This window comes from Brachyhypopomus gauderio, chromosome 7 (assembly GCF_052324685.1).
Source record: "Brachyhypopomus gauderio isolate BG-103 chromosome 7, BGAUD_0.2, whole genome shotgun sequence".
In the NCBI taxonomy this organism is placed as follows: domain Eukaryota; kingdom Metazoa; phylum Chordata; class Actinopteri; order Gymnotiformes; family Hypopomidae; genus Brachyhypopomus; species Brachyhypopomus gauderio.
Window position 1 is genome coordinate 23,634,274 of NC_135217.1, and position 25,382 is coordinate 23,659,655.

Consider the following 25,382-nt stretch of genomic DNA (forward strand, 5'->3'; position numbering starts at 1 on the left):
TGTTTTGTTTTTGGTTTTTTAGCGCAATTAGCTCACAAAGCGTCGTTTGTAACCATAGGCAACACGGGGGCAGGAATGAACGCCCCTTTGAGGGGAGAAAAGAAATTTGATAGGCGATCTTGATAATCACCGAGCTGTGATTGGTCAGATATTTGAACGTAGGTGTGGCCGTGTAAAAAAAAAAAACTGGCTGACAGGTATGACCTGGCAGGAACAGAGGGGGCAGTGATGTTTCACTTTAAAAATGGCGTCCCGTAAGAAGTCTGGAAGTATTGTTCTTGAAAAAGGTGCACATGGAAGGCGCTCATCAAAACGTAAAGGCGGGCCTATAGGTATGTTTTCACCTTTTTCAAAGCTTGACGTGTACTGTTTGAACATGCCTGATAAAATGGTTGTTCACTTCTTTGGTGTGTATGAACTGTCAATTAAGATTAAGACACTGAAAGCTGACATGGAATGTCACAGCATAATGCTAATACAACCTTATCCAGGTATCGAAGTGTTTCCATTTACCGTTAATGACACAAAATATTAAATAACTAAGGGAAAGCCTTTATAGTGATTTGCGCTGTAGTATAGTTAGCTATTCGATGAGTCCATAGTAAAATTATGACGATGAGCATGTTTGTGTGCTTGCTGTAGGTCTCGGTGTCGGTAGACTGTACTGTTTTTCAAACCTGGATCTTCAAAACCTTTTTGCAGATCAACTGTTTGCTGGCGTATATTAAACCACTGATGTAACTCATTTGATACTCCTATGATTCATTTTACGTGCATGTTGCGAGAAACGTTGCCTTGGTTTCGACGAATCGAATGCCGTTTTACCATAGCCGCTGTAATTAGGCGTTGTAGTAGCTCGCCCCTCTTTAAAATCCTTCATGTATTTAAAACCTCCCAGTATTTCCGTAACAATATTTAGAGTGTTAGGATTAATGAACCCGGGATATAATGCATGGTGTTTTTGTAGTCTAGCCACCCACAATGAATGTGTTTTGTAACACTCACAATCCCTATTGTTGCACTGAGATCAAGTAGCCCACACGTGAAAATGTTAATAGAACAGAATACACCATACAGCAATGCTGTCCTTTAGTGCAATGCAAAGTACACGAAAAACTAGTTTGTAAAGTGTGCCTTACAAAGACCAAGCACACCTTGTCCTGATTCAGCAGGACACCCTGCACAAGACAAAACATGCCAAATAGCTTCCACACTGGTGGCATAGCCTACTGGTAGAAAAACCTCTAGCTTTGTACAGCAACCCACCCACACCCATGTCCCGCCTATGCTAGGCTCCAGCTTACTGAACTTTGTCCTGTTTTACCTCTGGCTGAAACAGTACAGGCAAATGCTCCAAAATGCTTGTTTTTGAGATGGAACGAGTATTTGCCAAGTTTGCTGATTCATGAGAGACGTCCTTGTTTTTGTGAGACTCTTTTCGGCATGTTTTTATGGATTAACGTGGCATAACCCCCAACCCACCCCACACCATTAAAAAGGACAAGGGAAACACTCATAAATGTGGTATGTTGGATGAAAGGAAAATGTGAAAAATGCAGCTTGGCCAGCCTGTACAGAAAGACTCCGTGTCCCCCAAAATGAGCCTCCAGCAACGTGACATGAACTGTGGGCATGGTGACCTGGTCTGTGATGTTGTGCTTGAAGGCTCAAGCTTGTTTAGAGTGTACTAAGGGGAAGCTGGCTGGCATTGTGGGGGCTGCCATCTATTGTTCTGGGCTTCCTCTTCACCTTTGTGTAGACTAGTGTGGGACCCTGAACCAATAAACTGCCTCACTGTCCCCTTTCACCCACTGTACAGATAATTGCTTTTACATGGAACTGTAAAAATCATTTGTACCTCATTTAATATGGTGCTTTGTAGTTTAGAAATTTAATTTTCAAGTTATAAATCCTAACTCCTAATGAGCTGCTAAATCACTTAGACATACACTATATTGCCAAAAGTGTTCAGTCACCCATCCAAATTATCGGAATCACAGTTGTATAAAATTAAGCACCTAGGCATGTAGACAGTTTTACAAACATTTGTGAAAGAATGGGTCATTCTCAGGAGCTCAGTGAATTCCAGTGTGGAACTGTGATCGGATGCCACCTGTGCCACCTGAAATTACACCTGTCGTGAAATTTTCTGGCTCCTAAATATTACACAGTCAACTGTCAGCTGTATTGTAAGAAAATGGAAAGAAAGTGTTTGGGAACGACAGCAACTCTGCCACGAAGTGGTAGGCCACGTAAATTTTTGGAGTGGGTTCAGACAATGTTGAAGCGCATAATGCCAAGAGGTCACCAACGTTCAATCACTACAGACATCCAAACTACATGTGGCCAGTGCGCAGAGAGCTTAATGGAATGGGTTTCCGTGGTTGAGCAGCTGCATCTAAACCATACATCACAGAGTGCAATGCAAAACGTTGGTAGCAGTGGTGAAAATACGCTGGCACTGAACTCTAGAGCAGTGGAGGCACGTTCTCTGGGTTTGGCAGTTGCTAGGAGAACGGTACTTGTCTGACTGCATTGTGCCAAGTGTAAAATTTGGTATGAGGGGGCATTATGGTGTGGGGTTCTTTTTCAGGTGCTGGGCTTGGCCCCTTGGTTCCAGTGAAAGGAACTTTGAATACTTCAGCATATCAAGACATTTTAGACAATTCCATGCTACCAACTTTGTGGGAACAGTTTGGAGCTGGCCCCTTCCTCTTCCAACATGACTGTGCACCAGTACACAAAACAAGGTCCATAAAGACATGGATGGCAGAGTCTGGTGTGGATGAACTTGACTTGCCTGCACAGAGTCCTGACCTCAATCCGATAGAACACCTTTGGGATGAATTATAACGGAGACTGATAGCTAGGTGTTCTCGTCCAATATGTGACCTCACAAATGCGCTTCTGGAAGAATGGTCAAAAATCGGAATAAACACATTCCTAAAACTTGTGGACAGACTTCCCAGAAGATTTGAAGCTGTTCTAGCTGCAAAGGGTGGACCAACGTCATATTGAACCTTATGGATTAGGAATGGGATATCACTTAAGATCATATGTGAGTCATGAAAGATGAGCGAATACTTTTGGCTATATAGTGTATGTAAGACGTGACATTGTGTGCCCAGAATGCAATCTTAAACAACTGCCATAGACTGAACAGTTTAATACCTTGAATTGTTCCACTTGCAAACGTGACCTATAATGGCCTTAACTTTTCAGCTTTGCAGGATAAAATTGTGCTTGTTTAGGGGAAGGAGAATAGACTGGACAGGCCACCTCGTCAACCCCAGATGATGGGACAATCCTTGTCTTGTGTTTTTTTTTTTTTTTTAAGTAACTGTTTCACATGTGTTAGTGAGGAGCTCTGGGTGAAGGAGGTGGTGGCATCTGGCGGGTGATGATGGTGGGCTGCAGGATGATGACTGGGCTCTCTCCTGTGCTCTGTGTGTTTCTCTTCCCCAGGATGTGTGCTCACGTGCATCAGTATTCATCTTTTTTTCATCAATATGTAACTTCTACAGACTTTCCATTGACACACAATGGTGATATTTAGCATTTTAGTATTTCTCCATTTTATAGACATTTGCGATTAATTGAATTGCATGTACCTTTTAGTATCTTTCAATATTCTGTTGATTATTTAGTTTACAACACAGACATTGTTTTACTTTTCAAATAAATCTGAATCCTCTCACTTCAATTCTTTTCCGTAACGTGACTTTACATGTATGTGTCTGTGGGGAAGGGGGTGTTGCAGTGTGTGTCACTGACTGTTTGATCGAACACATTGCCCTAGCAACATCATATGTGAAAGGTATAAAATGTACGATCGGATCTCGAAGCTTTGCAGAGGTAGGGTGGGGTTAGAGGTCTGTGTGGGCTGCTTTTAACTAAGCAACCACTCATGATGGATAAATCCTCTTTGCCATCCAACAGCATGTATAGGTATTAATCTAACAGCATGGGGGTGAGCAGCTCATTATTGACACATTGCCCGTGAGCTACATTTATACCTGTGCCATGTTTCCAACCTCATGTCTTGCAGTGCTCTTGTTATGGGTGTGTGAGAGTGTGTTGGTAGTGCTGTAGGATTCTCTTGACTGGACTCTCATGCCTCCCAGTTTAATACTACTCTACCCACTTTCCTCAGATTCCATAACATTAAGTTCTCAAATTACTAAGACGAACCATGTGTGAAGTAGTGCCCCCTCTCGCAGGGATCATGTACAGGAACATGCACAAGACATGTGAGCTGCACACCCCTCAAGTCCACATGGGAGGAAACTGCAGAGAATGGTAGAAAACAACAACACCAATATCCTGAGGGACCTCCAGATCCAGACATATAAACAATAGTTGCAAACCAACCTCTCATGATGAGATCAAGAAAACAGAAGTAATGGAAACCAAATGAAAAATATGAAGAAATACCAGTGACTGAAATAAGGAACCTTGTGTCGAAAGTTGTCCTGGTGGTAAGGGGGGGGGGGGGGTGGTACATGGAGCTGTTGACTTGTAAGTTGGAGGAGTGGCTTCAGCAGATCCAAGGAAATGAGCTCAATCTCTAGGAGAGTGCAAGGCCAGGAACAGCAAAAATACTTCACCGCACCCTCAAGCTCCCAGGCAGAGTGAGAAGGAATTGTGTACATGGGCAAATCCAGTAGTTACGTGAGTGGCAGTACTGTATCCTAAATGGAAAACAGAGCTTGGAATCTTTCCTAGCTAATGGCAAATTTTCAGTAATGCTACAGACATATTCTGTTTATCCAACCAGACCCGACACCCTGGGTATTAGCTACCATTATATAGACCTTTAAAAATTTTCTGTAACATTTGAATGTCTGCCTCATTAAAGTATCAAGTATGTTAGAATGTTTTATTCTTGTCTTGCGAGGGCTTGACTTTTTGCCCAGGCGACTTTTTTTGAGACAGATGTGTGGGCACTCTGACACGGACAGTGCATGCTGTTACACTGACTCATCCATGTAGGGCGAAAGTCATTAGCAGTATCTATGGACCAGCCAATGGCATTGATCAATTCTAGCAGGCATATGGGTCAGAGACACCACCAGGAATAGTTCAGCCACACAAACGGACTCTGCTTGGCTTCCTTTAGTGGGTCATAAGTCAAATTAGCAGAGCTGGTAGTGTGTGGTGTTTTTTGATAAATCACCAAGCCATCCCATGAGCAAGGGTGTAAAAGGAAAAGGAAAGGTGTGAGGGAGGGAAAATGAGGACGGTGGGAGAGAAAGCTGATCATGTGAACATCCTACCGGAGGGAGGAGCAGAGACGCAGAAGGTCCAATCACAGAAGCCCCGAGTTTGAATGTCCTATGGGAGGTAGGACGAGAGACGCATGAAGTCCAATCGGAGAAGCCCTCTTGCATTCCACCACCATTAGTTGGTCCCCCTCCACATCTGTTTCTGTTTTGTGACTTTGCTGTTTGAAGGGAACGGACTGATCCAGCAGCTGAAGTTCAGATGCGGGTAAACCCCTGGCTCCACTTCTGGAGCCATCCACAAACATTCTTTATACCGCATGTGTATACTTCTTACTTTCCTGGAGGCTTTCTGTCTCCTGCTCTTCTGTGTGGACAGAAATATCAGGTGTGTGTTTAGAGTTCAGCTTCCGTGGCTCCTACACACTGGTTTACTGAAGCTCTCCTTCATGTTTCCTTGGCTCCCACAGACTTTGTCCGTCTCGTCTTGCGTATCTCGGCCCGGATACGTTTGTCAATAATGGCAGGTAATGTTGGAGCACCGATGAATAACCTGATTAATGGAACACTCCAGGGAAGTACAAAGGTTGCTCTTACTGGAGCTGGTGTGTCAGTAATTTTTGTTGTTTGGCTACATTTTCCCAGTGGTTTAATAGAACCTCATACGTGAAGAATTTATTTTTTAGTTTGCAACCTGCTTGTTGCTTTCTGTGATATATTTTATGGGAATTTATTTTATTTTAAGGAGAATTGGCCTACTTATCATCCAAGTACACTGGCTGGATGTCGATATTTATCTAACGGATTGAATTTACTGTCTGTGTCATTCTGCTTTTGTACTGTAGGAGTAGCTGAGAGATCGTACCAGGATGTACTAAATGCTGTAGCTTTTCTGTAGAGAAAGATCTGGATAATCCTTTAACACCTTAGTCCTGACCTGTCTGTGTGGAATTCTATTTTCGCTTTGCTTCAGGAAAAAAAAGTCATATTGCTGTTTATCTGGTATAGAATGATGGCCATTTTAGATCACATTACACCAGAAGAATCCATTCTCCATGTATTATGTTTTGGTGAATTAGTGGTTGATTTGGTTCATTGCTGCTTGCCAAGGGGAACATCCATATCTGTGTTGCTGAGCCTGTCATTAAGTGTGTTTGGCTTTCTTGGCAAGTGTTACTGTCAGAAGTTTATCCTTGGAAAGTTCACAATGGAAAAGGTGAGAAGTTCTGGATTGGATTACAACACCGTGTTTAGAGTCTAACTTTTAATTAAATAATATTGGTGAGCTGTTTAGACATGCCATGTTAGACATGCCAAAAGCTAACCCTTTAGTTTCAATTTTTTACAGTTCCATTTAGTAGCATTTAGGTTTCAGTATATTTTTGTCCATAGTGTACAAACCTAAATTTTATCTCTCTATGTTTCTCCCTAATCTGTACGGCGGTGCCCGAAGTGTGACCACTCTAGGTTCTCAGTGCTTTACACCGGGGTAACTGGGGTCCTGGGGAAACTGAATTTCCCATTCGTGGGATCAATAAAGGTTTATCTTATCTTATCTTATTTTTGCCTGTTTATTAAAGTGAGGAATTCCATATTGGCAAAATTGCAGTCGTGCTTGGACCCCCGGCAAGGAATGTCCAGCATTTTTTTTTTATATTTGTGCATTTGTCATGAAACTAGTGGTTCTTGTGTCTGTGTGTGTTTGGGTCTGTAACATTAGCATTTTTGTAAGGAATTATCATTGTCAGTAATACTAAACAAAGAGGGCATTATTGTCAACAAACTAAGTTTTTAATAATCTTAATATTATGACAATGCCATGACTGAAAAACCTGGCTCTGATATTTATAGTCTTCCAACCCTACTGTGCCTATTCTGAGACGAGCACATGGTCAGTCAAACACTTACATTTTGTAAGCCAGGGAACAGGGAGCATCACGTCATGGAGAAAAACAACAGACCTCATTTAGCATAGACTCAGGTGGTTAGTGTCTGTGTCTGACGACTGATAAGCATTTGACCAATGAGGACAGGGCAGTGCTGACTCTGAGAGGAGAATCCGGTAATATGCAACACCTGTGGGAAATTGTGTTGATGAATAACTCTTTCTCCTCTCCCTCTCCATACAGTAATCCAGACACGCCCACACACACCAGATGCTATACGATTACAGTGTACCTCTCCACCCCAACTCCACACACTGCCCTCCAGCCCCACATCACACACTCCCCTCTCCGACATTGCACCCTCCCTGTATGTTACTCCAACACAGTAACTCGAGGAGCTTAATTAATTCACCACATAGTTCAAATGATAAATGACTTCACCAGTTTACTAAATGATAATATAACGCTTTGGACTGTGGTAACGATTTTCAGGTCCACAGGAACGTGCTTATCTAGTACCTGTTTTTTGACACGATCGACACGACTGTGATCTAATCATATTGCTAATGATGCAATAATCTTACAACCACAGTCAATGTCAATAATAATGTGTCAATAATTAATAATGTCAATGATAACTAGAAATTTAACATTTCAACTATTTCTGATACTTTATTAAGTCCATCACCTTGTTTTAAAAAGTGGCCTAGGCATCCAATAAGCATTAATGTCATGTAATTAGTTTCAAAGCAGGATTAATTTTATTAAGGTTTTTAGTAACATTTGGTTACGCGTTGCTTTCTTGGTTATATCTGAAGCTCATTAGGTTTTTCTGTTACAAAGATTGCTTTAGTACGACATGGATTCAATTTTGTGCGATCCGTAATTTTGCTTTTTTTAAATCTCAAAATATAGCAATTTATTTGTCTTGTGTAATCTTGTGTAACCAGTGAATCATCTTGCTTTACAAAAACTTTATTTACACTGAGAGGCAGCACAATGTTTTGTCCTTACCAGTATGGTAATTACCCACTTCCAGTGGTCTACTCTTTCACTAGTTTCATTACTGTGTCACCTCTACAGTTCTTTATTGGAGATCAGTGGTGTGAATCCTAGGTCAGAGGTGCTGGATAACCAAAAAATCCTAAACTGCAGCCTTTGTGATTTTCTAATCACGTTTCAAATAGTCATTTCTGATTGAAATTGATTAATCATTTAGACACTCCAGTGTTCAGATGTAATTGGAAATTGTTCCGTAGATTGAAGAGTAACACCTCACACTCTCCCTGCATGTCTATGCTTTTAAAGTCATGTTTTAGTCGTAAATGCAAAGTAAACATCCCTACACTATGGAGACCTGTAGGTCCATACATTTGAGTTAGAATGTTTCATACACAAGTCTGTTATTCCTACTTTTTACCTTATTGCCATCATTTTGATATATGGTTCAAACACACTTTGATTCATATTTTTCATGTTTTGTCTCCTTCTTCTGTGGCAGTGATGGACAGTAAAGCAGTGTTTACAGCCCTGTATGAGGTGTGTGAGGAGAATGCGTTGTTCTTTGGAGGAGGCCCTGAGAAACCAGCAGATGCCGCTCAGAGGCTTGTGGACGCCATGCTGACCATCCAGGCACATGCTCGCAGTCTGGAGCCTGTTCTGGCCGGCTTCTCCTCCATCTATCACCACTTCGACTTCGACCCTCACATCCCTGCTAATGGATACCGCTCGCTAGTGAAGGTAGCAATTAAATATTCGTCTAATTAATCATGTTTATTTTCATTTTTCTGTCTTTTATATGTGAACTCATTGATGTTTCATTTCAAATTCATTTGAACTGTGTTGTGGTTCAGATCCAAAGCAGAAGAGGAACTAAAGCTTATGCGTTATGGCTGATTCTGAGGAGAATTTACTGGTAGTTTCTGATTAAATCTGTGTATTCTCTCTAATGGTGTTACTTCTACCATTTCTCCCCTCTTCCTCTTTCAAATACAAGAGAAGAGTTCACCTCAGAAGTTAGACCTCCAATGTCTAGTTTGACAACTGCATCTCACTGAGCCTGATCGTTCTGCTTGGTTGTGGACAGTTTTATGTAGAGCTTGACCTGGAACGTGTTTATTTGTTAATTAGCTTGTCTGCACTACTACTTTAGAAATACATTCTGTGCCTTTTTGCTGTTATTTGCTGTGCCTTTTGTCTGTGGTGATCTTGATTACTTTGTCATTTTGTCTGACTGTGACTGCAATGATCTCATTGATTTGTAATTTCACTGAATGTCCCTACATTGCTTTTCAATGACTGTACTAATTTAGTGATCCGTATTGATCTCATGGACCGTGACTGTATTGATTTTGACTGGAGGATTTAGCTGACTGACCGACCAACCATAACGAAACCCAGTGATGAGCTCTGATCTCCAGGTGTCTGATTCTCTTAGGTGGTGCGCTGCTGTCTCCTCCACATTATCCACAAGGGACGCTACATCACCTCCAACAGGCGGAGCATCTTTTTCCGCGCGGCCCACAGCGCAGGGGAGATGGAGGCGTACTGCAGCGCTCTGTGTCAGCTCAGGGCTCTGCTCTACCTGGCCCAGCGTCTCCTCCATGACAATAGCCATGGCAACCTCTTCTTCCAAGAGGAGAGTGGCCTCAGCGAGAGCTTCCTGCGGGAGTACGCCTCCATGCACAAGGCCTGTTTCTATGGCCGCTGTGTCGGGTTCCAGGTGTGTGTATGTGTGTGTTGTCTTTCTGTGTTTGTCTGATCCATTGCTCTGTTATTGTAGCCATTTCGATACCTAGGTAATACATGGGTTTGTTTTTTTGCATACAAGCGGATATATTTTCATGCTTTTTTGGTAATGCTGGTCACACTGTAAGAATGCAGATGTCCCATGGTACAAAAGGAACCAGGATGTTCCTGAACAGATTCATGGGAGCAGATGTGTGGTTGTGATGGCTTTCTTGGACCGCTGTTCTCTGCTGAGTAACGTTTGGGCTGCAACCCCCTCTTGTTTGTCTCTTAGTTCACTCCGGCCATCCGACCATGTTTGCAGAGTATTGCAATAGGCCTGGTCGCCTTCGGAGAGAACTACAAGAAACATCAGTCTGGAATAGGTCAGTGACTTTAAAATCCATTCTGAACTGGTCATGCACTTTAACCCTAAATTAACTGAATAGGACACTTAACAGGCGCTCTAATATTGTCTTGTGCTCAATGCTGCACTCTAGTGGAGTCAGATGCTATTACATCATATGGTGAGTTCACAGGATTTCTCTGCCCTGCATTTTCCTCCTGCTTTTAGAGAACTGATCTTTTGAAACCTTTTCCCCTGCATGTATTGTTAGAAAAAAAAGCTAACTGAAAGAACTGCCGGACTATCAGTTAAACGTCCTGCCAGAAACGTATTAAAAGTGGCCACAGTGTGCTGTGTCAGTCCGGCCTGCTGGAGTGGAGAATATGGGGTCTGATAGGGCATTGTTGCATGCCTCTCTTCGCCCTGCAGTATTTATGGTCCTGCTTCAGCACAGTGTTGGATCCGCCCCGTAAAAGCCTTTCTCAAGATGAGACGGACGTTCTGTTCATTTCACACATCATCCTGATGTCCTAGAAATCCACTTTAGGAGAACCATTTGGAGTCTTTGTTGGGCGGGCCGTGTGGTACTTATTGCTTTAGAACACAAGAAGCCAAACCTTAAATTCACGTCCAGCTGGATTAAATCTGAAGGCCGTCTACAGAAGCGAGCCTTTGTTCATGACTTGTGCTTTCTGTGAGTTCACAAAAGGTAATCAGCAGCCCTTTCATTAGCACTCTAACAGCACAACCACAGACTCTGTGTGAGAGTTTCAGAGTTTCATGATTACTGAAGTAATCCAGCCATGTCACATGACTACAATGTAATCCGAATGGTCCTCTGGTTTTAGGACTTTATTTCAGATGTGGCTTCTCTGGTTTTTCTCTGAATTCACAGGTGTACAGGCATCGGGGACACCGATGGTCAAAGCAGTGTTTCAATCAAATACTCTGCTTAACTGCAGGAGAGGTTCATGTTGTGGGCCAGTGGCCACTGTGGTCCTTCTAAGATGTGGAAGACTACTGACCGTCTTGAACATAAACACAGTATGTTGTACGGGGCAAACGGGGATTCTTGCAGTTGTGTGCAAACGGTGCAAAGAAGGTAAATATAGACAACACTGCGGCTAGACGTATAGATTGTGGAACACGCCAGGGATGTCACCTCTAGCCTTTACTACTTATTTTAGCACTGGAACTGGAATCTTAACAACATGTAGTAAATAACAGTCTACAAAGGTCAAATGTCACTCTTGTATGTTCATACTAACCACAGAATCCAAGAGACTTGTTGGTGCCATGATGTACGATGTGAGATTAGAGAAGACAAAACTGCTGTTGCTCACACGCTCACAGAAGGTCTTGGGCGCTTCATGTTGATCTAGTTTAACTGTTTGCTGAGAATCGTTAGCCGAGAGGTTAAACTAAATTGCTTCAGACATTCCCGATAGCTGCACCAACAAAGAACTCTTTCATTGTTTTTGGAGCTGTGCAGAGATGCAGAATGTTTTGGATGCATGTCATCGAAATTCTATAGAAATTATGAAACGAGTTTTGTTGTATCGATCCAACACCAACATTATGCATTTGAACGTAAGCCAATTTCAATACTGATTTGATATTTTTAAATAAAAAACCGCCGTGGAGCTGTGATTCCTTAAGCTAGAGGTATTTTTGGGTGAGATGTATTATATCTGCAGTCTTAAACATGTCTTTTCTTGGTGAGATATTTATTGTATTGGTCGTCACCAGCACACACAAACGCAGACACACGCACAGACACAATAAATAGAGACTATAAAATGTCTCTAAAACAACAATATAATATTTACACTTCCCATAGATCCACAGTCATGAAGGATGGTAAAACTAGGCTAATGACTAATGGGCTGCTTGCATTGCTATTTTGCATGTTATACAGTGCACATTGATGGCTAACGGCTTGAATGTTGTCTGAGGAGCTGAAAATGTGTAGACTAAAAGTACGAGTGTAAAGATTCTGGCTGGAGTAGGTTGTGCATATGGATAGAGTGCAGCAGAGGTTAAGGGTTCGGGATGAATTTGTAATATCTGGCAGATTCTGTTCAGCAGTCTGGCTGTCTGCGGGAAGAAACTGTTTGTGAGCCTGGAGGCCTTGGCCTGTAGCCTCAGTCCAGACGGGAGCGCTGTAAACAGACCGTGGAGTGAGAGTGCACCTTCCGGATTCTGCCGGCAACAATCTGGTTGGTCTCTCTGAATATCCAGAAGCGTGACCTCATCCTTGGGCAAGGGCTACAGCAACCGATCTCCACACGCTCTCTTCCTCGCTGTCGGTGACACGTCCTGTGATCATAATTTCATCAGCAAATGTAGTGGTGTAATTGCTGTGGTGATTGTCGAGGCAGGGTTTCATTAGAGTCCTGCTTTCAGAGTAATGTCCAGAACCTACTGCAGTACCTCCAGCTTTGTATCGAGGGTTCTGACTAATGACTAGAGTCTGGACTAATGGGCTAGTTTCTATGCCTCCCCCTCAGCCAATGAGATGAGAGCCGTGTTTACAGCTGCAGCCCAGGGGACCATTAATGCTAAGTACTCTTCAGGTCTAATGCAAGTGTCTGTGAGACAAATCCATTATAATGAGCAATAAATTCATCTGCAATGCCTGTATATTCAGATCCAGATATACAGTATTGGCTGGCAGCCTCAAATGTGATGATCTATGTTGGTGAAACAACTATCTGAGGTTTTCTGACTGTGTTTTTTTTTTATTTTTTATTAGCGTAACGCACACCCTCTCAGTAGATTGAAAATGACGTGACCTCCCGAGACTGCTAGCAGATGGTCAGTTAGCCTGTTGGGTTGTATGCCAGGTTCTGATGTAGAGTGAGCAGATGGAGCAGTTTCCATGGTACCTCTCGAAGCATTTGTGACGGAAAAAAATGTGAATAAAGTCACTTCATTATGATGTGAGGAAAACGTGACCATTCTCAAAAGAAAATCCTTCATGATGGTGCCTGTTCATCTCTCGGTCCCTTCATTGAAAAACTCGGGGAATTGGATATTTTTTTTTCAGTTAAATGCTAAATCCAGAAGTGAATGTTGTCTTGCCTTGAAAATCAATTCACACTGCTACATTGTACCTTACTGCGTGTTGCGTTCGACATGTTAAAGCTAATTGAAGTACATTGTTGCTTTCTTCATATGACCCCAGAGTTCTTGTATTGTTTTTTTCATCTGTGTGAGAGTGCAGCCTCAGGCCTCTGCCCAACTCTGGTGCATTGCTGGTATTGATTTTGGATTTTGGAATGTGAAGCCGCCCATGAAGATTTGATGAATTGTGGATTGCTTCTAGATTTGACTGTGAATGCTGAGCCCAGTGTAGTTACTTAGTTCAGCACTAGCTGGTTGGCTAAAGGAATTGCCCTTTATTGCCCCGAAGAGTTGACGGAAGATTTGTCTTCATCATCAGCAGTTGGCCTCCAGGGCAGAAGTAGCAGCACCTAGCACTCTTCAAGTAACGGTGCCTTGCTAGATAAAAACACAACGACCATAGCCACGTACTTCAGTTATATGGGAAAAAAAACACACACACCCACACACACACACAAAACACTTTACAAATAGCCCAGAACAGTACCTAGCTAACTTAATCCTGTCACAAAGAGTAATATCTTCTGCTCTGGAGGTGCTAAGTTGACCTTGTGACAATGACACCGCTCCCCCTGACTCCCCCCGACTCCCTCTGCCATACTGCTTGCCCTGCACATGCTAACCGATGTCCGATCAGCTTCACAGACTTTTATTAGCAATCTTGCCCACCTTCATGCAGGAGCTTCTGACACTGTTTACATCAGCTGCAGCAGAGGGCTGTGATTTCAGTGTGGCATGATTGCTCTGTACTCTCGATGGACACGTAGGTAGCTCAGTTGCCAGGCTTTCAGTGCACAGTAGACTGTGGCTGCTGTCTAATGAGTATTTTTTAAGTCTTCTAATTAAAAAGGGTTACGACTAGAACACTTTACGTATGTTAGGACAGCTGGGGTTCAACAAAATGGTGCTGTGAGAACCCAACCAAACATTGTTCTGCTGTGTGGCTCATTGGGCCACTGGGATCAGACATTACATAATTGCGATTCTGAGGTGATCTACATGGAGGAGCTATAGATATAATGACCCCTCCGTTTCTGTAACTCGGTCTGCCCTCTTTATGACTCCCCTCCATCACGCTAAGCAACAAGGCGGACATAGTGAAACAAAACCTTTTGAAAGATCAACGAATGTTGAATCTAAACCCTTACTGATGAAAGGACTTTTGGTTCATCTAAATTTGCTCCACTCCCCCAGTCATCCCTACGTCAGTAAGTTCAGCTGGAGCTCTGTGCATGACAAAGTGTCACATCTTGCACTTGGGTTTTTTTTGGCAGTCTCATTAAGTAGCATCCCTGTGACCTATTTAACTTCAAGCCTTTGGAAATTCAAGCCTTTGGCTGCTAAGGAATGTTTTCCTCTGCCATTGACCATGCAGTGCATGTAATGTGAAACCACACACTGCAGAGTTACCACCGTGACTACTGCGATTCACTTGTAAAGGTGTGCTGTGAAAGAATGTAGCTACACATTTATAATAAAGAGAAGCTTCTGGACCTGACTGATCTGTAGTTATTATTTAGAGAGCCGGCCTGCTCACTTTCAGGGTTTACCTTACCCAACTCCCACACCAGATCCAGCTCCGCATGGCTTTGGTAGTAAGCTAATGAGCTGGATCCGGTGTGTTTTAAAATGGGGAAAGACCTGATATGATACAGCGCGGTGGGTTCAAAGGTGTGCAAGACGAGAGAATCTAAAAAGTATTGGATTTTGCATATTAAGCCAATTTGGGTTGAGGGTTTTGAGTCGTCATGGACATGTACGACATGGCGGTGGTGATTCCAACATGACGAACACTCTTGCATCTTTGCCTCACTGGCAGCCGACACAGATGGATGTTGGAACGGCCTGGGAAGCAGGCAGGAGTTAATTCTGTGTTACGTCTGCTCTCTCTGCATCTTGCCCTTGCTCAGGTGTTGCAGCTGGTTCCTTCTTCACTTCTGGGAAGTACGCCATCGATCCGGAGCTCAGGGGTCAGGAGTACGAGCGCATTACTCAGAACCTGGACGTTCATTTCTGGAAGACGTTTTGGAATATCACTGAAACCGAAGTTCTGGCGGTGAGGGTTAACATTTCCCACACGTCTTGTACTCGATTTTTGAGACCGCAAGTACTCGAAATGAATTCGGAATAGCGTTTAAACATGATGCTACTTTTATGCAATCTGTAAAGACAACGTTATGGTTTGAGGCAGAAGCATGACAATGTGGGCGATCTGAATCTCTTCGTCCGAGTAATGATCACTCTGTGCACTCCGTCAGGGCTTGGCCAGTATGACTTCTACTCAGGTGAAGGTGAACCGCACCCTCTCTGTATCTCCTGTGCCCTTTGACCTGCCGCTGGTGTCTGACCCCACGCATACGCTTACGATCTGCCCCCCGGCCGCCCACATTGGCCACGCCCCAATCCAGATGAGGCTCATCTCCAGTGAACTGAGGGAAGGGCAGGTAACGACCCACACCTGTCTCCACACACCTGCGTCCAAGCCTGTTGAATTTAATTTCGCGTCCGTGGTGTTGTGTTGTTGCTCAGGCTCCTGGCTGAGGTTACACTCCCTGCACTGTGATTATGTCTACATGCTCCGTCTTGCCTGCTGTCCTCATCCCTTCCATCTCGAACCATATTGTCCTAAACCATCTTCCTCCTCCAGGACAGCGAGAAGCTGATGGCGCTGTGTCGTTCCGAGGGCGGTCCCATCTCTCTCTCTCTGGGTCTGAAGGCTAAGAAGCATCCTCCCTCCCCCTGGCTTGTGGTGCACTACCACGGAGGAGGCTTTGTGGCGCAGACCTCCAGATCACACGAGGTAGCAGACCTTTCCTCCTCTTCCTACTGAGCTTGTGATCTTGTTTTCAGTCAGCTCCTCCCTCTAACAGAGTCTCACATCAAGAGCAGCTCAGAGCAGCCCGGTCTGATGCTCCTCAGAGCAGCAGATGGAGGCAGTAATAACTGGCCCAGGGAAGGAACTGGTGTTGCTTCCGTCTGACTCATTGATCTAGATGCGACGTAACTGATGAGCTCAGTTGAAGCTCTGGTCCTCACAACAGCAGATTTGCCCTCTGAGGTTTGCCCTCTGATAAATCTATACAGTCTGCAGCCCTTCTCAGCAAGTTTTGCTTTGTAAGGCAACTTCTGACTGACACGATAATCAGTAAATAATGTTTGTTTATATAAAGTTTTTTGTACAGGTGCATCCAAATATGGTTACAGGCAAAGACATTAAAACACGGACATTTATTATGTGTTTAAAAACAAAAGTAACTAACAGGTAAACAAATCAAATACAAAAAAATACATTTAATAAGGGGAAATAATGTCTTGGTAACTTTTGTTAAGACTGAAGATCTTGATCTGGGTGCTCGACATGTTAGCTAACACTGCTTTTGCTATTTTGCAAGGTTAATATGAGTGATTTAGTAAGTACAACACTTGATCACTGAAATGCACAGTACTCTGCAGTACTCCACACAGAGCTAATAAGGGCCAGACAGGGACAGCACGCTACCACATCACAGCAGCCTTCACCACTGCCTTCCTTAAACCAGGAAATGGCCATTGTAAATATTTTTCTATGTACAGATGCTACGTGAACATGAATACATTTTCAATTTTTCACACTTTTCACATTCATTTTCATTACCAGTTTTGTATAAAAAGGGTACATGGGGCAAAGCAAGGTTTGACCCTCAGAAGAGGAAAATACCTAGAACAACTTAAACTTTTACCTTTTGCCCCAAAACACAAAAAAAACATTACCAGGGCAAAAACGTCTGACTTGCTCTGTGTGGAGTCTGCAGACTACTGCTTATTGCAGTGATTAAGTTCTATGCTGTGCTGTGTCTGAAATGCCCAAGTCTTGTTTCTCTGCTCTCGCTGTTGCCGTTTCTGCTCCGTTTTCTTGATTTTGCTCCTGGTGTCTAGCCTGCTCGGTGTAATCATATGTTTGCGCTCTCACGTAAAAGACATTAATCTCACTCCACAGAAGAAACGGTGACCTTGTTCACAGGAGATCTACTTCGACCCATAAAGACTCCATGGCTGTTGTGTTCCTTGTTTTGGCCTGCAGCCCTACCTGAAGAGCTGGTCTCAGGACCTGGGGGCGCCGGTGTTGTCCGTGGACTACTCTCTGGCCCCTGAGGCACCATTCCCCCGAGCCCTGGAGGAGTGCTTCTACGCCTACTGCTGGGCCATCAAAAACCACAACCTTCTGGGTAGTTACAGCAGTGCCCCTACAATGTCTCTGTTGATCTCGATCTCTCTCTCTCTCTCTCTCTCTCTCTCTCTCTCTCTCTCTCTCTCTCTCTCTCTCTCTCTCTCTCCTTCCTCTCCTTGTCTCTCTCCTCTTCGTTTCAGTACTCAAAGCTGTGCTAAAGCCTGTGGAGTCTAATGGCATATGCGCACACACCTGCCTATAAGTGTGTGACCTTGTTTCTGATGCTATTGGATATTTAGGCCAAATCTCAGCAGGACCAGTGCAGCCTCTGTGCTGCAGGCTGACGTGTTCAGTCCTCTCCAGAGGAGGAAGGGAAAAGTTACTTAAGCTCTCTGGAATCTCACCTGAGGAACATTTTTCTACGAGAGACCTCAAACCTCAAGGCCCTACCGAATATTGAGCATTTTTATTCTTCCTCACCCGTAGATTCCTGTCGCACACGCTTTAGGGTTGCGTTCTGTGGCGCTTACTGAAGTGCTTAGAGACATCACATCAGATCTCCAATGTGCAAACGCTCTGGTTATTCCATGATCAAACTCTGCTGAAGCCTGCTTCTCAAACGGACAGTCTGGACGTTCGCAATAAGCACCGGCTCCTTACAGCCTAGTTGAAGCTGTAAAAGCCTTCAGATAGAACTGCTAATTCTATAATTTCTTCCATGATTAATACGTTCATTGAAACTGAATGGAATTTATGACGAGTAAATAAATCCTACATTAGCAGTAACACATTCTCTCTCCCTCTCTCCCCTTATGCCTGTTTGCATCTCTCTCTCTCACTCACTCACTCGCACATACACACACACACACACACACTCAGGCTGGACAGGAGAGCGCGTGTGTTTGGCAGGAGACAGTGCCGGGGGCAACCTGTGCATCACCGTGTCAATGAGGGCGGTGGCCCACGGCGTTCGCCTTCCAGATGGCATCATGGCCGCCTACCCGGCCACCCTGCTGACCGCATACGCCTCGCCGTCCCGCCTCCTCAGCCTCATGGACCCTCTCCTGCCTCTCAGCGTCCTCTACCGCTGCCTCAGCGCCTACGCAGGTCTCACGCTCTCACACGCGCACACACCCAGCCAGTGCCTATGCAGCTAAGCCACACCCCCTCATCTTTATTTACCAGCATGACGTGGCGATAATTACTGTGTGTGTGTGTGGTTATGCAGTGTTTGGTGTGGGTATGTTTGCTCTAATGTGTGTGTGTGTGTGTGTGTGTGTGTGCGCGCGCGTGCGCGCATCTGTAGGTTTGGAAACACGGGTGGAGAAGCAGGTGGAGAAGGTCAGCACCCTGGAGTTGGTGCGGAGGGACACGGCGCTGTTGTTCAAAGATTTGAAACAGGGAGCATCCAACTGGATCCACTCCATCCTGGAGTCCAGCAAGACAAGTGCAGGTGTGTGTGTGTGTGTGTGTGTGTGTGTGTGTGTGTGTGTGTGTGTGTGTGTGTGTGTGTGTGTGTGTGTGTGTGTGTGTGTGTGTGTGTGTTGGCAACATAATCTTCACCCAGCTGGTTTAGCCAAGGCTAATGTTTATAAACTGTCGTGGCTTGTGTCCTGGTACCATTATGCTTTGGACGCCAGTGCTTATTCAGACTAACCAAATATCACCCAGGTCCTCCTACTGCTTAAAAACAGCAGTGATACTAACTGCACTTTTCTGAATGAGGATCTGAGCTTCAGCCTTTGTGACCATTAACTTCACCTTCAATACCACAGTAGGAAAACCTGCATGCTAACAGACTTCCCTGCCTCCCTTCTTGCAGAGACTGTGAGGAAGAGTGTGTCTGAGGGCACTCTGATGTCCCCTGACTCCAACCCTCCGGTTCCATCAAGTTCCTCAGAGTTCGCAGTGAGGACAGACTCTCTGAAGAGCCACACTTGTGAAGGCCTGCTGATGCACTGTATGCCAAGCCCCAGCCAACCCACAGCAGTCAGCCCTGTATTTGACCAAAACTCCACCCTCTCCAACCACAACACCAACCTCTCTGCCCACCCACATCCCATCCTTGGGTCCACCCCACATGCTGAGAGTGAGGTACCTACTGAATCTCACTAAATCATGAATATAGACCTGTCTGTGTGTTTTAATGGCAGTCCTGTCTGTGGTGCTGCTGTCATTTTGATTTGAAATGAATCCATGTAACTGCAGCCTTTAAGCCTTTAACATTAAGGAATGTTTCTTTGGTTTGCAGTTGTTATTTATGCGTCCCTCATGTCCTCTCACGCGTACGCTCGTGTGTATGACGTCTCTTTCTGTCCTTACCCTCTACCGTTAATTGCGCCATTTTCTTTGTAGATGGAGGATGTACGTTTTTTCATCTCTAAGGATGTGGATGCCACTGTGTGGGATTCTATCTCCTCCGTGGCCATACCTCCCCCAAAAATCGAGCAAAACTGCGAGACTCCACGGGAGTTCCCCGCTGGCTTTGAGCCCCTTCGCTCTGACCAGTGCGCTGAGATGAAGGTGGACCCCTCGCCCATCTACAAGAATCCCTACATGTCTCCCCTTCTGGCTCCAGACCGAATGTTAAGGGGACTGCCTCCTGTACACATAGTGGTAAGACCCACGGGTGGGGGGAGTTTCATGGCACGGGCTGCCGGGTGGAGTGTCACTGTGTTTGGTGGGGGGGGTGGGTGTTGATAGTCACGCAACACCGGGACCTGACAACTCCACAGCTTCAGTCATGCACCATGACAAGTAAGAAGTTAACAAATCAAGAAACACGGGAGAAAATGAACAAATCTAGGGATGCTGAGCGTAGAAGCCCATGAATGGGTTATATACAGTGCTTCTTTAAAACAGCCTGTCTCCTCAGAAAATATTGTGGTAAACATCCCCAAAATACACATGAACTGAAGCAGTTTTGCAATAGAGGAAAGAGAGCCAACATCTGCCACCACTGACTCCGCCTGAGCGGTGGACACAGAAAGGATTAGAGTGGTTATTGCCAATAAAGGAGGTCTCTATAGCCACTAAATATAAGAGCTTTTCCACAAGTTGTCTCTGCTGTTTGCACCGCTAGTCCAATAAAGATGTGACTGTGATGGTAAAGTGCAGCTTGTGTTTGTGCAGTAACACACTACATAAGACGCACTTTATTGTTATTGTGACCTTGATGAAAACCAGAACACATCCTCATGGGGAAATTTGGATAATGGTTCACAAACCTTTTAACACTAACGTACATTTTAATTGCCATTCAGTGCCTTTTCCCCACGTGCTGCTGTTATGTGGTTCATGATGTTTGATCCATGCTGTGAGGGCATCCATAACTGCTCGGGTTCTTGTGAGAAGACTAAATGTGCAGCCTTTTTATTTAATAAAACATTCTTCTGAGGTTTATAGTATGCACAGGAGTAAACACGGGACTGTATATACACACACACACACACACGCCGGAGCTAATGGCACGTCTGGCCTTCTTATGGGTGTCTCTGTGTGATGTTGATTAGGTTTAATGGTGGATAACTAGCCTGCGACAATGTGTTGGAGAAAATGTTGACACTGATGTCTGGGTAGGGGTGGCTTTTTTTAATGCATAAACATGATTGATTGACCTCCTAAATACTGACTGAAGCCCCTCGCTGTGTGCATGCTTTCAGGCTTGTGCTCTGGACCCCATGCTGGACGACTCGGTGATGTTTGCCAAACGCCTGCGGAATGTGGAGCAGCCTGTGACCTTGTGCGTGGTGGATGACCTCCCACACGGCTTCCTTAGCCTATCGCAGCTGTCCAAAGAGACCCGTGAAGCCTCCAACGTCTGCATGGAGCGAATCAGAGACATCTTCACCATGAAAGACCCACCTCCCGAGATGCGTAAACACCGTAAGCTTGAACGTACCAATTGTGGGGCTTCAGGTGTTACAGGAGATCCTGCCAGACTGCTTGAAAAAACCAGCAAGGAAGAAGGTGAACAGGCTGTTGTTTAAAGGTCTCCCAATCCTGTCTCCCAACAAGCATTGAAGCACTTTTTACATTTTTGAAGGATTTAAGATGAGCAGATACGGCTTGTCCTGGTGGAAAATCAAACCAGAATCCAGAATCAAAGAGGAAGGTGGGTCTGTAATCACTGTGCAAGCATACGGTAGACCAACGAGGAGTAAAATGGTGCAATAATGTGGTTTTGTACTTGAGACCTGAAGCTGTAAGTATGCAGAAGGAAAGATGTGCGAAAATGTGTTGGGTGTGTGGTGGGCTTGGTTATTCCATTATTCTGCAGCTTGCGTTTCTGCTCGAGACTGCTGCAGCACGTTAAAATGCAAGCACGCGCAAATGTGCACATCCTTTAACATGAAATATAACCACTTTGCCTTTTCAGTGTTGCTTTGCTGGGTAAAAAAAAACGTGTGGAGATACTGGAGGTACCCACACACACAGTATTGTGTTCTGCCTTGTATACTTCTGCTGCTACGCTCGGATTCTGTTACTGTACTGCTTGATTCAAGACTTTACCGACCTTTTTTCTCATTTTTAGTAGGTCAGCCAAAACTTTATATATTACATACACACAGACCAGCCATAACATTTAAAACCCCCTGCCTAATATTATGTAGGTCTTCCGTGCATTTGGTCTGCAACCTTTCGATAGACGAAGTGCCAGTCACATCCACTTGAATACCAGGGCCTAAAGTGTCCTAGTAGAGCCTTACCCAGAGCATCACTCTGCCTCTGCTGGCTTGCATTCTTCCTATAGGGCACCCTGGTACCATCTCTTCCATCTCACGCACCCACATGATGTTAAAGACAATGTGACCAGGCCACCTTCATACAGTGCTGCATGGTCTAGTTCTGATGCTCATGTGCTTGCTATAGGCACTTTTGTTAGAGGTAAGGGGTCAGCATGGTCACTTTGTGAACGGGACTGCATAGCTGCAGAACGGTCAAATACGCCATGATACCTTTCGTCCATCATGGCAGCTTTAACTTTTTCAGTTTGCCCGTTATCCTTCCTTGGACAACTTTTGGTAACCACTAAATTCTGGGAACACCTCACAAGACCTGCGGTTTTGGACATGCTCCAGTCATCTAGCCATCATAATTTGGCTCTTGTCACACTCGGATTCTCACACTTGCCTATGTTTTTCTAGGGCAAGCATTTGTTTGACTGACAACTCAACTCTAAGAACTGATTGGCACATGTCAAGGGTTTGGGTATATTAGGCAGCAAACGAACATTGTAACAACATGATCAATGTTATCCACCTGTCAGTGGTTTTAATGGGGTGTGTATGTGTGTTGTTATACCAGTGTTTTTCTGAGTGTGACCATCATGTGATTGGGAACACACAAAGCAGATGTTAAATGTTTTTTTCTAGTGCCACATGGGTCTTTGTGTGTCTATTAGAGGAACAGGGAAAGCCTACAGGCTCTCTCCCACGGTCACCTCCAAAAGGTCCTACAGTCGATATAGACTGACAGTCATGAGACAAAACAGAGTCAATGCAAACTGACCATCAGAGCCTTGCAGACATTCATGCTAAGAAAGCCATGTCTCCCATTGTGCCTTGACTTGTACATTTTATTTCAGCCATTGCCAATGGAATCATACTGTCATGCATTTCCTAATTAGTCATGCAAAGGTGAACTTGCATTTATTTGACCTTGCAAGGAGTCGTACTGCCTCAAAATACTGACTCTTATAACAGCTAACTTACTTTGATTTCTGTAATGTGATTGTAAAGATTCCTGTTGGGGATACAAGAACAAGTGGTTATGCACTTTACTTTATCACTGATCTTCCTTTTTTGTTTATATAGTACCACTTCCCCTCTACATATTCTCATTCTCTCTCTCTCTCTCTCTCTCTCTCTCCATCCCGAGACTCTGCACGCTGACCCATTTCCAGTATTTCCATGTCCCTGCTTATCCAGGTGATATTTTAAGCCAAATCTCTCAACCACCTTGAACCAGTGATCCATTTCACCTCGTATGAGTGCTTCTCCCTCTGTGTACGCTAGCAGAGAGGCCTGGAATCAGGTCGGCACTTTTCTCAGTTTTAAAGCCGTTACTTTTTCAGAACCAGGTTTTGGTCCTTTCGGGTGCACGGTTAACTGCAGTAAATTCTTTCCGCAACTGGGTGTTGATCAAGCCAAATGTGTGATTTTGTTTTCTTCTTGTTTCTTCAAAATGCTAAATCAAAGATTGAACAGCTTTAGATGTGTTTTGGAATGCCATTGTTTTATTAGGCAGTGCACATTCAAACCTAATGCCGTCATGTATCCAGCTGTCAGGAGTTTGCATGGACAGCTGCTGGATTCTACTGACGCTGCTACTATACAGATACATTCCGACATCTCCTAGAGATTAGAACTCAGTAAGTGACTTATTTAGATATGTTGATACTTCACCTCAGGTTACACACCTATATGTTAATGATGGACATGCTAGGCCCCTGTAGGACTAGTATGGGGTTGATTCTGGCTCTTTCTTTTTGCTCGTCCATCCCTACTCATGATTAGTCTCTTGTGACTATGACATTGACATATTGTGACATTCTTATAATCGTGGTTAAATCCACCATAAAGGCATCTTCCACTGTTCAGGAGACTGCACACTGCCTTCTGCAGAACTGCTCACATCACTGAGCATTAACTCCGCCCTCATCTTTAGAGTACAATAATTAACTCCACCCTCAACTTTAGACCACAAATCTGAGCTGCTGCTAATTAGGGGTACAGATATGCTCAGGCATTAGTAAAGCAAATTAGTATATCCTTGTTGCTGCAATGGCTACTCACTGAAGCAGAATTTGCTACCACAGTTTAGTCTGTGAACCAGAAGGGCCATGGCTGGTGTTTTCATTCTGCGGTTGCTAAGGTAATGGATGTGGTTGACAACTGTGTGTTTAATAATGCAAATTCATGCCATTTTTTATTTTTAGAACGTCAAACAATCAACTCTGTCATTGAGACTTTACTGTATTTGCCCATACTATTTTTTCAGTGATGGGAGATATTTTTGTAGACATTCAGAAAACAAGCACTTTATGGTTAAAAAGCTAAAATACCAAAGCAAACATTTTAAATGTGATCACATTTTTTCCTGTTAAAAACACTGCAAGTGCTAACATGTATAAGTGTAAACAATTAAATTGGTTGTAAATTTATAGAAAGTAATTTTTTACTGGACTAATAATATAACCTGGTAGAAATTTACTTTTATATAAATTTCCAACCCATATCATTTTTGAGTGGTTTTATGCTGGATTCACTTGTATGATTTAGTGGGTATACATATTAGACTATATAATGAAAGAAAATGACAGATGGTATGTACTAAATACATTCCTATATAACAAAACCACTAATAAAACAAAAATACTTAATCATTTGAAAACTAAAAAGAAATATAATTCTTATTAATTTTCAAATTGCACACACTATTCCACTTAGTAAAAAAGCTAGGTAGTGATTACATTTCTAAATGCTAGTGCTGGTCTAGGATCAGTTCTGACCATGGAGGATTACTTTTGGAAGTTTAAAACATGAATAGCTGTAGTCTAAATTCAGAATGTGCTCAAGCTCCTCATTTGTAGTGTTTTCAAATGCCTGGTGTTTTCATCTATATATTTTCAATATGTATTCTGTTGTTAACTATATGTTCCGTGTTTATTGTTAATGAAATAAATGCAGTTGGTATCCATTTTGTGTCCTGCTGTTTGTGTGATTGTTTCTGTGCAACATGCATTAGGCCTAAATTGTGATTTGATTACAATTGCCATTTCATTGTGGATGAATAATCTCTATTCATTATGGATTGAAAATATAATCGTTTTTTGCCAGTTATTTGCATAGAAAATCCTCCATGTCTGTCACTTGTGTAAGTATTTAGTGGTGTCTGGGTTGGAGTTCATTGGTTAACTGTAAGCA

General features: G+C 43.7%; 1 protein-coding gene across 5 annotated transcripts; it reads left to right on the forward strand.

Moving 5' to 3' along the window:
- The first annotated feature begins 44 nt into the window (after window positions 1-44).
- On the forward strand, window positions 45-25,155 carry lipeb (lipase, hormone-sensitive b). Of its 5 annotated transcripts, none has more exons than XM_077012752.1 (14): window positions 45-332; window positions 3,338-4,671; window positions 8,610-8,848; window positions 9,546-9,830; window positions 10,131-10,221; window positions 15,218-15,363; window positions 15,566-15,751; window positions 15,955-16,107; window positions 17,368-17,512; window positions 18,334-18,561; window positions 18,761-18,907; window positions 19,277-19,548; window positions 19,810-20,070; window positions 21,117-25,155. In XM_077012752.1, the coding sequence occupies exons 3-14, from the start codon at window positions 8,612-8,614 to the stop codon at window positions 21,441-21,443; spliced, it is 2,478 nt and encodes an 825-aa protein (XP_076868867.1). In that variant the 5' UTR covers window positions 45-332; window positions 3,338-4,671; window positions 8,610-8,611; the 3' UTR covers window positions 21,444-25,155. The 5 variants fall into 5 exon arrangements, with proteins under 5 accessions (XP_076868867.1, XP_076868863.1, XP_076868864.1 ...); XM_077012750.1 differs by lacking the exons at window positions 45-332; window positions 3,338-4,671 and adding exons at window positions 4,707-5,490; window positions 5,693-5,749; XM_077012748.1 differs by lacking the exon at window positions 3,338-4,671.
- Window positions 25,156-25,382: the final 227 nt, after the last annotated feature.